Source organism: Nesoenas mayeri (genome assembly GCF_963082525.1).
Source record: "Nesoenas mayeri genome assembly, chromosome: 2".
NCBI classification, from domain to species: domain Eukaryota; kingdom Metazoa; phylum Chordata; class Aves; order Columbiformes; family Columbidae; genus Nesoenas; species Nesoenas mayeri.
The window spans coordinates 161,385,633-161,399,177 of NC_137543.1; the positions used below are offsets into that span (position 1 = coordinate 161,385,633).

Sequence of the window (13,545 nt, forward strand, 5' to 3'; positions counted from 1 at the left end):
GATGAACCTTAACTTAACTCACGGATTAATGGGAATGTTCCTAATCTGAATGTCTGCTTTTCAGAGTCATACAAATAGTAGTATCTTCAGGTGGATTTACATTGTACTTGTAGAGAGATGCAGCGTGCACGTGTACACACATTGATACCATTATGGAAGAGTATTTATGTCACAGGTTTGCATTCCACATGTCCTGGTCTTCCAGGAAAAAAAGAAAAGAGATTATTTGAAACATTATATTAATATTGTAGGGACATCGTGAGGAAGGTCTAAAAACTTCCACCTGCTACACCTGAGGGTTTACAGGTTCCAGAATCAGGTTACATTGGAAAACTAATGTTAAGTTTAAAGACCCACATGTCTCTTTCTGACATATCTGGTTTAAACTTCTTTTATCTTTATGCCTTTCTGCTTTACATGGCAAAAAGTCTGTTGGGGAAGATTCCAATTTGTTTCTCAATTGTATCTGTATGAAATATTATCCTCACCAGTGCCCCTGTGAGCTTCCTCAGCTAAAAAAATAACAAACAAACAAACACAGAACATTTCTGCAACATTTGTATTAAAACTGAGAATGGCAATGACAAGGCATTAAGCAGAGTAAGCACTTGGGAAACCATGGAATACAGATTTATCCACCAAGAACTATGGCTGTGTATGTACAATTATCATAACCTCAGCCTTCCTAAAGTCAGTAATTTCAGAGATTTGAATTTGTAACCTCCCCACTTATGGCAATTCTTGATTTATTTTTTTAAAAAAGGAATAATTTGCCACCAGGCAGCTTAGAAACAAAGCCCTGAACTGCAATTAAAATTATTAAAGTTATTGATATTGTCTTTAATGATAGATTTTTATACATTTAGAAACTAACTGTGGTCCAAAATCTATCACTAAATAGCCTACACATTTCAAAATATCTAATCAGCAAATACAGGTCTAAGTGTTTGAATAACATATTCATGTTCAGTGCAGGCTCCATGGAAATAAAAGGGAACTTAATAACATCTTCTATATGTTCACCTTCGCTTGCAATTGTTACCACGTGTCACACATCCATCAGTAGACCAGGGAAACACAATGGAGTATTAAATAAATAGGTACGGAGTTTTTAACTGAACTTCACTCACTTTAGTGTCAACTCACCCACAGGCTGACTAAGTGCATGACTTGTACATTGCGTCATTTCAAATATATGTTGCCGTAAAACAAGATTAGTGGTATTAATATACTCTCAGTAAATCTTTTCACTTAGGAATATGAAATTCCAACCCAAGTTACAAAATGTTTTTTCGGGATTAATTTTGACACACAAGCTATCTAGTACGATTTAAACTCCACTTGTTCAAAATGTCTTTCCCAATATATTTTTAAACAAAGTGGCTGAAATTGAGTGGATCAAAACAAACTCTTTGAAGTTACAAACCAGCATATGTTGCCAACTAGAATTTTCTCAATCAGCTGCACAAGGATCTGTATACACTATATATCATTATATAGAGATGTGTATGTTAATTTCATTAGAATACCCAGATTAAATATTAAGCCAATTTTCCCACTAGACCAGCTCTTTACTTTGTAAAATTCAAGTACCAAGCAGATGTCTTTAAGACTGCAGACTTGAGCACTGTCACAATGTTATTTAACAGATCTAAACTGTTTCTAAAGAGAAATTAAAAGGGATCTATTACCTGCCTGAGAAGTTATTACATTTCTCAGAGAAAGGATGACAGCAAGTATTCCCAAGTTTCTCATCCACTTTGTAAGTCTCTCCTCATTGCCCCTGTTATAATACTCTGGTGGTCAACACAAAGATATGTCTGTGTTTGGAGAAGTATGTTTTCGTCAGGCGCTCACATTACGTGATCATTTTAAAGGCTGGGCACTATCAGGCGAATAAATCATTACACTCACTTTAAACTACAGCAACTGAAGCAAATATTACACTGCAGAAATCACTTTCCAGCTTTCTAAAATATCAGTATAACTCCAGACACCCACCGTTTCTCCTGAAGAACAAACCCCACGCACATAAACCTCATTCCGTTGCGAGAATCAACTTCCACCCAGACAAACCTGTGCAGACGTTACCACTGGCTGTTCCCTGTCACCGACACAGGCCGTCACCAGGGGGAAAAGAGGCAGCACAGGCACTCAAACGTGCCCGTTGTACACACCGGAGCAGCAGAATTGATCTCTATGCTCCCAAGTCTGGTGGCGTTGCCCACACGCTGCACCTCGTTTACCTCTCCGACCATCGCTGCCATGGGACGCACGCTATACACCTCCGTTACTACACGCACACGGAAACTGTTGCCAGGCTATGGACGGCGTCTCTCCTCCACCCCGTGAAGCTGCAGGACAAAACCAGCAAAAAAGCAGCAAGCAGATATCGGGCCGTGGGCAAGGAAACGGATCCGGGAGACAAACTTGCTGGCATCAAACAATTACTTCACGCAGCTCTGCCTAGACGGACTGAGCTGCACCAACATCACGAGAAACAGCACAAATTGCTCGCCCTTAAAAGTCACCTCATGTTTTCCTCGCCCTTTCCAACACCTCCGCAGTGACTGAAATCCTCCCCTGGAAGCAAAGACTTGGCGCTGCCAAAGGCCCCGCTCCAGAAGTGAAAGAAACACGGAGCTTACATTTTTGCTCTTGTCGCTTTACAACCAGTCTCAGCCATGTAAGTTCTGATGTCACTGGAGTACCAGTATGTGGAAGTACTATGGGAATTGTAGTCTTTTCCTCGATTGTGCAATTGCTGCGAGGGACAGAATCCAGGATGGGAACCGGCTCCTTCACACAGAAGCTTCCAGGAAATGCCTGAAAAACACAGTTTAGCTGTGTTATTTAGCCAGGACATGCATCTCAGATGAGAAAGAAGCATGTGGGAAGTTTTGAATTGCACCTTCTCCTTCCCACGCAAGAATTTCTAAACAATCATTCTCAGGTGATCACATACTTCCAAAATCACTTAAGTTGTAATTAGGAAGCATGACCTACTGAGGAAATTTTAATCGCTATAATATACGAGCAACAACATCATATTTAACAGTACAACAGTTCTTATGAGAAGTTCATCATCTCTTGTACCTCTGAGGTTTCAGTATCTCCACATGAAAAAAATCATTCTCTGGAATGCATGTTTGTCATTGGAAACAATACACCTGCCACTTTTGCTCCTGTCACCCCACTGAAAGGAATCACTTGGCTCAGTAACTATAAAACACAGTGTGAGCAAATCAAGCCCTATGTTTCCCATAACAAGAATTATAAATAAATGTTATTTTAATGAAAAGCTTTTTCCATGCTAAAGTGCTGTATCTGAGTTACCTTCTCCCCACTTTTAGTCAAATATCTTGTTAACGGTTACATTTTATCACCATTTTTCCTTAATAAAATCATTATTTTCCTACAACTTAACTCAGATGATGAACCCTGATCCTTCCTCATATCACCGTATTTTTAACGCGACAAAAAGAACAAAGAAATATCATTTAAGCCAATAAAGAAATCCAGAGACAACGGAAAAGGTTAACAGAGGCATTTCCATCTTTTTGAAGAAAACAACATGAAAAGCAGCTATAATTCAATTTAGTTCAATTGCTGTGTAGTCCATAATCAGTCAAGTATTATTAGTCTTGAGACTATAAAAAGAGAAACCAGAGCACTAACAAGTTCCAACTACATTTCTCAAAAAAAGCCCAAGATATCCTTCAGTATATCCTTAAGTCAGCTGAGCTAAATTTAAATATATATGTTGCTCACCCTGAACAATAAAACAAAATTCATCTTATAGAATATGAGAAAACTCCTATGACAGCTACAAGTGTTACACTTATTAATTAAAGCGCCACTAAAATACACCGCGGGGTGCCACCCAGTATGGAATCCTCCGTAAATATTCTTTATGTATATTCCATATAGCTTTTCTGACAAAGCAGTAAATATGAAACGAGGTCACCCCTCCCTAAAACCTCAGCCCTTGTTTATATTATTGCTGTTCTCCCTCCTGTTTCTCTCCACAAAGCTGTAACGGGAATTACCAATAGCATCAAATGGAGTCCAAGAGCAGAATTTCACACTCATTTGGCCCAGGCAAGACAGAAAGCAAGTGAGAAAATCCAGATACAAATCCACAATAAAGTTTAGGCATAAATTATTTCCGTTAGCATGAGAACAGCGTGTTACAGGAGAAACAAGGCAGCCTTTTCTGAAGGGCTCATGGTCCATGTAAAAGCAAAATACCGCACAGGCAAGTGTTTCAGAGAACAGTTTGGTGTCAAAAATGCAGCATATCTCATTTTTACCATCCAGCAGAAACTCTGCTCGCTCCCAACAATATTCTCATAAAGTAGCAGTGGCTACACCCTCCTCTCAAAGTAACACAAAACGTGTCCCCAGTGCCTGTGCAGAAGTGGCTTCAGCAGCACAGGCTGTGAACAAGGGGAACAAAGCTGCCAAATTCCCCTGCTCTGAATAAAATAGGGAAAAACGAGCCAGCTGGAAAAGCAGGAGCACCACAGCCTGTAAAGGATAAACTGTATTTGTGACTCACAGCTGTGCAGTATTCTGGAAGATCTCAAAGGTTGTATCGTTAACAGGAGGCAAACGTACTCAAAATATTAATAAAGCTGGAAATATCTGCAAGGACTTCGAACATTCAGGTAACTCGGTGTGAAGATGCTCATAGACAACATCCTAGTGTCAACCTGGCCAAAGCAGCGGGAATTCAGTCAATGACACGTTTTAAATAGCAAATCACAGTGGGTTTAGTAACTTGGCAGAACAGCTGTTTATAGAGTAGATTTAAGTATTGGCACTTGTTCTTCCAGACCCATCACCACACAAGACAACTTCTGGGGCTTTTTTAGTATGGCAAGAAATGTAAAAAAATCTAAAAATTAAATAAAATATTGCTTAAAGGGGAAAAAAAAGGAGGGGGAAAGTGGGGGTGGGAAAAGGGAGAGGTGAGAGAAAGGGGGGGAAGGGGGAGAAAAAGAAAAAAGAAGAGAGAAAAGAGAAGAGAGAGAAAAGAGGAGATAAAAAAAGAGTGAAAAAAGAGTAAAAAAATAATTAAAAAAATAAAAAAGGAAAAAAAAAAAAAGCAATTTTTTTGCCTGAAACCAGACATCTTGGCGGATTCCCCTCTGCAAGCTTAAACAGTGACTCCTTTCTCACCCTATTGGGATTTCAGGTTCACATAGTCGCTTATTTCACCTCAGCGTGCAGGACCTTTTCTCACTTTTGATGTGTCAGCACCGCTCCCGGTTCTTTATCTCCCGAGATCTCTCACAGCGCATGTAACGGGCAAGCGGAAAATTAGCCGTGTAAGCCTTGTACTTTAGGAAATAATTCCTTTATTTAGACAGTTCTGCTCTACGCGGGGTTCCCCTTCATTCCAAGTGAGCCCAACAGGCCCTCACAAACCGGATCCTCCCCTCACAGGAGCGGAGCCCCTCTGCCCCGTCCGGGCAGCCTCATCTCTGCCCGGGAAGCCCCGTGAGGCCGAATGGCTCTACCCCCCGCCATCGTCTTATCCCCTCCCGCCGTGAGGAGCCGTTACGGCCGTTACAAAGGGCGGGTGAGAGCGGGAAGGACGGAGACACCCCCGCTGCCTCCCGCGCTCCGGCCGGGGCGGGAGCGGAGAGCGAGAAGCGCGATCGCTCCGCTAACGGCTGCTGGGGGAGAAACCACTGCGGGGGAAGGAGAGGGGGAGGAGGGACGAACCATCGCGGAGCGGGAGGGGGGACGCGGAAAGTGAGGGGGAGTGTGAACTGGCTGAGGGAAAGAAGCCAGAGAGTCGTGGTCAGTAGGGCAAAGTCCAGTTGGATACAGCATCGCCACATCTGGAATGTTGTGTCCAGTTGTGGCCCCTCAGTTCCAGCAGGACAGGGAACTGCTGCAGAGAGTCCAGCGCAGCCACCAAGATGCTGCAGGGAGTGGAGCATCTCCCGTGTGAGGAAAGGCTGAGGGAGCTGGGGCTCTGGAGCTGGACAAGAGGACACTGAGGGGGGACTCATTCCTGGGGATCAATATGGAAAGGGGCAGTGTCAGGAGGATGGAGCCAGGCTCTTCTGGGTGACAACCAATGATAGGACAAGGGGTAATGGGTATAAACTGGAACTCAGGAGGTTCCACTTAAATATGAGGAGACACTTCTTCTCAGTAAGGGTATCAGAACACTGGCCCAGGCTGCCCAGGGGGGTTGTGGAGTCTCCTTCTGTGCAGACATTCCAACCCGCCTGGACACCTTCCTGTGTAACCTCATCTGGGTGTTCCTGCTCCATGGGGGGATTGCACTGGATGAGCTTTCCAGGTCCCTTCCAATCCTTAACATTCTATGATTCTATGAAAGGGGAAACTGAGGCAGCGATGAGGGGGACACCCAGAAAAAGGGGATGGGGAAAGGGTCGGCCCCTCGGTGAGCGGAGCTCTCATCTTCCACCTGTATTTAGTCAAAAACAGGCACCTTAGCGGGTTACCTGACAGCTCCCTGCAGCCGCCACGTTTGGCCTATGCTGGGGAAAGCACAAAAAACTGACCAAATTGCACCATAAAAGTGAAAACGTGACAGAACTACATCATAAAAGCGTCTCATTTCCCGCTTGGGGTGGCAGAGCGGCTGTGTGGGCCTGGTGCGAGTGTTTTGTTTCTCAATATTTCCTCTTTCCTGCAGAAATCGCCTATTAAATGTGCCACCAAGGACACCTGGGCCCTTTGGCTGGTGTGAGGAACAGACGGGTGGTTGTTCACCCCTTTTTGGCCACTGAAGCTCATCACGCTGCTTCATTCAAACACGTTATGAAGACAAAAGAAACGTGTATGTCAGAAAAAGAAAAGAGATTCAGGAATTCCCCAAACAAAAGAAATGTCGTGTTTGTTCAGGCTGTGCGCATAAATGTACAATTATAACTATTCCGAGGAGGCTTTGCACAATGGGTGGCAAAAGGAAAACTGCTTTTGGCAAAGCCACATCAACACATTCAGAGGATCCAGGAAGGGCAAAACGCTGCCGTTTCATTTATTTTTGTTCCAGTAGAAATCTGTTAACGATCACAAACCTGACGAAGAGGTGATGGACAGTGCAAGACGTGTTTCTTGTCAGCAAACAACCCCTAAAAGCTCTCCGCCACATTTAAATTACTGGTACAACAAACTTTTTAATATGATATTTCACAGATTCATTTCACAGCAAGCACAGAGTTTTAACCAATATGAGCATTTTTCACAAATTCCCTTCACAGTGGCGCTGAAACATTTGGCAGAATGCGCTTTGGACGGTTTTTGTTACAAATACACATGCAAGTGGCTTTTTTGGGGTTTTTTCTGGTAAGAACGGGATCTCACCAGCTCATCACATCCTTCTGCACACACGTGTAATGGTTTTATTGTAACACAAAATTACACAGGGCTCCTGTACACAACTGCAGGTCAGCAGGGCGAGGAGGCCTTGGGGAAGCAAAGAGGAGTTATTGACTGTGGAAATAAGAAAAAGCACAACGGTAAAAAGGCAGCGACAGGCAGAAAAACGCAGCAAAGAAACGCTGCCCTGAAAACCCCCGGAGGATGGTGGATGGAGAAAAGCTCAGCTGCAGCAGGGATGGGTTTTGGTACCAGGGATGGGTTTTGGTACCAGGGGTACAGAGCTCTCGAAACAAGCGAGAAGCGAATGTGGTGAAAATCCTCCCTGGTGAAGAGCAGATGAAGCCCGGAGCACGTGTGGCATTAACCCCTTCTCCAGGGGAAGGAGTAAAGGTCTGAGATGGGAACACGCTGTCCCTTCACTAGGAGGGAGGAAAAACCTTGCCAAAGGCTTCGGGAAAGCGTGGGGGACTTTTCTACAAGCTGACAGAGCAAAGGTGTTGATGCCAAAACCAAACCACCACCCCTCAATTGCTTTTGGCAACTAGAGGGCTCATGTTTCTAGTAAGAGATTATTCCTCCAAGCACCAGTACACCGATACAATAGTCACCCCAGGGCACGCACCACCGCACCTTATTTCTGTAAAACATCACTTTCCTCTCCAAAATAGTTGTTTGGGTGAAGGAAGTGCATGTGATCAAGCTCAGGAGCGGCAAAGGAAGGCGCTGAAAAAGGAGACCGGGATGTCTGAGAGCTTTCCCAGCAGGAATGACTTATTAAAATCCAGGTCTGCAACGTGGAGTGCGAGATTTTCCTCTTCCTGAACACAATTAGCAGTTCAAGTGGTGGGATAAAACCCCCATCTGATCAGCAAGGTCGACAAGCAGCTCAACGCAAGGAGTAATTCGCAGTGAACGCTTTACCCTGAGTATGTATCTTATGCAGGGTAAGAGCGGCGTGCTCTCCATTAAAAAATACATATATATATTTAATACCACAGAATGGTTATTCCAAACAAACATTCAGTGCAGACAATGGGGAAACTCCAGTCCCCATCGCTCGCTCTGGGCACACAGCACACCCCACGCAGAGCACAGGTTGATTTGGGCTGAAAATTCAGCAGAAATCCAACCCAACAGCATGGGGCAACCCCTAAATAAATACGAGGCACCCCCTAAATAAATACAGGGCGCCCTCAGGAAAGGTTGCACCTCCTTATGCATCCTACAAGGTGATTGTCCCGTCCTCAGCGACCCGCTGCTGGTTTGGGTTCCTGCTGTTCAGTCCTGATTTGAAGAATCCTGTAACCCCCCCCCACCAAAAAAATCAACCACCGCAAACAGCTGAAGGCAGAGTCGCCTTCCCAAATTTACCACACGAAATATATTCTTGATAAGGCAAATGCGCGAGGGGTGGTTCCTCATTTATTTACCGGCGTTTTTTGGCCACCACTCGGGTTTACTCGCAGTGAGCTTCACTTTATCACCCGCTATATTTAGGTAAAGTGCTTCGTTTATATTCGCTAACCTCAGCAAAGCTATCCCAAATTCCCCTCCTCCAGCCCGGAACTTGCCGGCGGATTTTCCCGATTCGGTTAAGATCTCGGCACCCTCGGGAATGTTGTCCCCGGGGAGAGGGGACGCGAAGCGAACCGGCAGCAAACGTTTGCGAATGACACCCACGTGGTGGGTCCGGGCTGTCAGCTCCTGTCCCACGTAACAGCCTTTGGTAAAGCTGATGCCGTTCATGTAAGCGAGGTTTGATTCCAGCGGGAGGGCGACTCCGGGAGGGAGATCCTTCACACCTTCGGGAATTCCTAAGAAAATAGTAAAAACAATGAGGAAGTTCTTTAGTATTTTAAGATTTGTGGAACATGCCTCCTCTATGAGTCATAAAACCAAAAGAATCCCTAAGAAGCAGCGTGGAATAATGAACTTCTCAGCCGGCGGAAAATCATGAGCCATAAATTATGTTTATTCTTATTCTATTCACTAGAAACTAATTTCATGAGGGTCACAGCACCTCACAACTGTACTGCTGGAAATTCAAAGCACCCAGAATGATGCAGACTCCCCAAAAAAAGCATCAACGTACCCATCACGCCAATGGCAAAATCCTCCCCTCTCCCCATAAGCAGGTTTTCATGTCAGTAAAAGTTATTTTCTTCAGAGCTAAAGAACATTAAGTTGGCCAACTGTCTGTATTAAAGCCCAAACACCGAATGTCTGTAAAAGGAATTGTTCTTTTTGTGACGAATGACATAAAAATGGCATTTGGATGAGCGCTTGTGTTTCACACCACCCCAGTCCGGCCCAGTTTGAACCATTAACAGCTTGCTTTTCCGAACCAGATGGACTCAGGTCACTGACTATAAGCAGAGGACCTTTATCCTTCAGGCTGCCAATTAATTTAATCCACTATCTGTGTGGAAACATTAAAATCAATGAGAGCTCAGCTCCTGGGATCGAGTTCCCTCTCAAATCAATCATCTGCCCCTTGGCCTCTGAGTTAACTCTGCGAAGCCACTCGTACATTTTTAGCGAAGTAAGTCAGGGTGTTTCCTTTTCCTCCCTTAGCAACAAGGAAAACACACAGACTGTGCGTAATCCCCAGATCATCAAAATGACTCAAACCACCAAAGTTTCCCTCTAAGAAAATAAGTAATCGGGGTTTTCTTTTGCTGTTGGTGTCCCCGATCCACCGCCCCGTAGTCTTAGTAACAGGAAACTACTTACTATTGATTCTGCCACCAGATGGAATTATAACTACTTTTACCCTCAAAGTAGCAAACAATTCCTGCACTTATTAACGAGTTAAGCACACTGACATACCAATGGCTTTTCTAATTTATTCCTTTGTCTTATATCAGCGTATGGACTCTGATAATAAGATCAAACCGTGGTAGTACAAAAATAAATACATCTCCCAAAAATCCAGTGACGCAGAGCGCAAAACAAGACTTGGCTTTACCTTGTTTATACCTGTGCGTGTGGTAATCCTGAATATTCCCAATATGACTCCCGGGGATAATCTCTGATAGATTTGCTCCTTTCTTTGTAATCAGCCTCCAGCCCATGACTTCTGTCCTGGGGTCAGGAGTTAAAACCACAGCCTGGTCTCCACATTTAGCGATGGAAGCGGCGATGTCTCCAGCCGGCTCCCCGGGGACGACAGCCCACAAAGAGAGGTCAAGGCAAGGGGCGATGTTCACTTTCCTCCGGATCTTGTACAGTTTCAGATGTTTCTGTATGGCGTCCAGCACGCCGCCGTCACACTCCAGCAGGATATGCGGCTCTTCTCCCGGGCTCTCGTGAAGCCTAAAAAAAGTAACACCTACAAGGTCAAAAAAAACACCCAACAAAAAGCTCCACAGCAGCGGAAGCCAACGGGCTTTATCTCGATCCTGGTGCGAATCCAGAGATCTGGATAAACAGTATTCCCTGAAAATAAAACAAGCAGTTTCAGAACAAGTATGAGGCCTTGGCAGTTATTATAAAAACATTCTGTTTGCTGCTACCCTTATCTACAGCCGTGCTGAATAAACGTATAGCTAAACGGAAAACCAAATGTATTCACGAGGTGTTAATGTCTACATCTTACTATTTGCAGTCTCTCAGGGAAAGCAAAAGTAACTACAAATAGCGCTATGCCAGAAGCTGGTTTCTTGACCAACAGTGTTGCTTCAGCATGCAATGAGCTGGTTCATTCTACAGCGGTCGCAGTTGTTGATGGCAAGAGGCTTTGTATTTGAATACGGCACGACTTTTGATGCCTGTGAAAACAAGTTTGAATGTCAAATATTTTCTGCAAGCTTTGGAGTCACTGTTGCTCTTCTCATTTTCTTTAGGTCAACATATAATTCATGGCAATATTGTACAGGTCTAAAATCTCTTTACAGGAAATAGTCTGGAGTGCGATGAGTAACATGCGGTTCACCACTGTGTGGAGCTGCATCAAACTGCAAACAGGAGTATTTTAGAGTATCATTGAGTTCCATAATTGCAGCGTAATAGCAAAAGCAAACAGCGTCCTCAGCTCTCCCTGGGGACAGAAACAGATTTGGCCGTACAGCGAGGTGACTTTTAGGACGCGAAGTTTTGTTCTGCTATGCCTCACATAAGTCACCACACTGTTAAGCTGACAGTTTAGACCAGCTTAATTTTTCACTAATTGACACATCAGGTGGTTATACGGTGTAATTATTCTATGTCACGTGGCAGTGGAACAGGATGGTTCGTACACGGCGCAAATACACCCACAGAGGGCCATGTTAAAAATATTAAAATATTTAGATCGTGACATTGAGACCTTGAGGTGCTGGAGCGAGTGGAGAGAAGGGAACGGAGCTGGGGAAAGGGCTGGAGCACAAGTGTGATGGGAGCGGCTGAGGGACCTGGGGGGTTCAGCTGGAGAACAGGAGCTGAGGGGAGACAGGGACACAAAGAAACGGCCTCAAGTTGCACCAGGGGAGGTTGAGGTTGGATCTGGGAACAATTTCTTCCCCAAAGGGCTGTGGGGCATTGGAACAGGCTGCCCAGGGCAGTGCTGGAGTCACCATCCCTGGAGGGTTGGACAGACGGACATGAGGTTCTCAGGGACATGGGGCAGTGCCAGGGGTGGGTTATGGTTGGACCTCATGATCTTGAGGCAGCAGCATTTCCTACACTGTTCCACGCTGGCTCTACTGGGGTCTCCAGGGGGGCTGGTGTTTCTGGGCATAGTGCAGCCACTTTTCTGAAGGTTTTAAGTTATAAACTAATTACTCCTACCCAGTGATAGGTTAATTCACTGTTCACAAGTAGCTGCCTATGATAGGCAGGTGGAGAAAGCTTTATAACCAGTGAAGTTAGGTGTGGGGATGAACATACCCTTGGGGCAATATACCACACTAGAGAAACCAGGGCTTGGGAGGCATTTTGGGGTGAATGAGCCTCTAAAGAAGTTAAATTGTCTGTATGCTTCGACTTAGCACACTGACCCAACCAAAATGACTCTGTGATTCTATGGTTACTCTTCATTGCTGGGATAACTCACAGAGAGTGATGGACAATATACACAATACACACCGTTTTGCACATGGATTTGTAAAAATAAGCCTTATAGACCTGGCCACCGACGGGAAGGACGTACCAATACGCAGGAGCCCGCCAAGGACGCGCGCCCCCGTTCCCATAGCAACGCCCCCCCCCCGCCCGCCTCGCAGTGGTTTCGCCCATCTCCCCCCTCCACCCCCGCTTGGTCTCACCTGTAGAGGATGAGGTCATACAGGCAGCGGCCCTGGACATTCAGCGCATGCGCGTAGAGCGCGCGGGGCACGGCCGCGGCGGGAGGGCCGTCTCCCGCCAATAGCCGCGTGACGTCATTCGTGAGCAGCCCCTGCAGGAACACGGCGGCGTCCGCGCCCCGCACGCCCAGCAGCGCCCGGCCCAGCGGGAAACAGGCGGCGGCGCCGCTCCCCCCGCCCCCCCACAACCGGCGCAGGCCGGCCAGGCCGCTTACCGCCGCTCCCGCCCTCACCAACATGGCGGCGGGCAGGCCCGAACGCCGTCACAGCGGCCCGGCGCCGCCGCCGTTCGCTGCCGCCGCCGCCATCTTGTGTGTGTCCGCCTGCGGGGAGGGCGCCACCTGCTGGCGGGGAGGGCGCCCCCGCCGGCACCGCCTTTTACTCCCGCTGGCCCCGCCCCCTCTCCCGCTGGCCCCGCCCCCTCCCCCGCTGGCCCGGCCCCCTCCCCCGCTAGTTCCGTCCTGATCCCAATAGCCCTGACCGCTCTCCCAATGGCTGCGCCCCTTCTCCCGCTGGCCCCGCCCCCTCCCCCGCTGGCTCCGTCCCGCTCCCAATAGCCCTGACCGCTCTCCCAATGGCTGCGCCCCCTCTCCCGATGGCCCCGCCCTCTCCCGCTGGCTCCGCCCCCTCCCGAGCGGGATCGAGAGCGATCGGGAGCGATCGGGCAGCGCGCCGCCCCTGGGCACCCCAAGCTGCCCCTCCCGCTGCTGGACCCCCCTGCGCCCCGGGGTTCGCACCCCGCGGTGACCGCCGCGATGGGGGAAAACGAAGGAAACAGCCTCAAAACGGCTTTGTCCTCAAAACGTTCCTGCCCCCTTAGTCATCCCTTCCCCCGCTGAGCCTTTAATCCCCTGGGAGGATGCACATACCTGCTCGGATTCTGGCTGGCGCG

The 13,545-nt window shown here is 46.9% G+C and overlaps 2 protein-coding genes across 4 annotated transcripts in view; both read right to left on the reverse strand.

The window, feature by feature from the left end:
• Window positions 1–8,912, reverse strand: part of LOC308037505 (uncharacterized protein) — a gene marked incomplete at its 3' end in the record, with an annotated part of 30,049 nt that extends 21,137 nt beyond the window's left edge. The window contains exon 1 of one of the 2 annotated variants that reach the window (XM_080339323.1): window positions 8,897–8,912. Of the gene's footprint in view, window positions 1–2,648; window positions 2,659–8,896 lie in introns of those variants that run through there. The other variant, XM_080339324.1, reaches the window with a different exon arrangement.
• Window positions 7,050–12,990, reverse strand: IBA57 (iron-sulfur cluster assembly factor IBA57). 2 transcript variants are annotated; one of them, XM_080339326.1, is made up of 3 exons: window positions 12,615–12,990; window positions 10,351–10,686; window positions 7,050–9,185 (listed from the first exon to the last, which is right to left on the reverse strand). In XM_080339326.1, the coding sequence occupies exons 1-3, from the start codon at window positions 12,890–12,892 to the stop codon at window positions 8,852–8,854; spliced, it is 948 nt and encodes a 315-aa protein (XP_080195452.1). In that variant the 5' UTR covers window positions 12,893–12,990; the 3' UTR covers window positions 7,050–8,851. The 2 variants fall into 2 exon arrangements, with proteins under 2 accessions (XP_080195452.1, XP_080195451.1); XM_080339325.1 differs by having other exon boundaries at window positions 7,052–9,185; window positions 10,340–10,686.
• Between the last annotated feature and the right edge of the window lie 555 nt (window positions 12,991–13,545).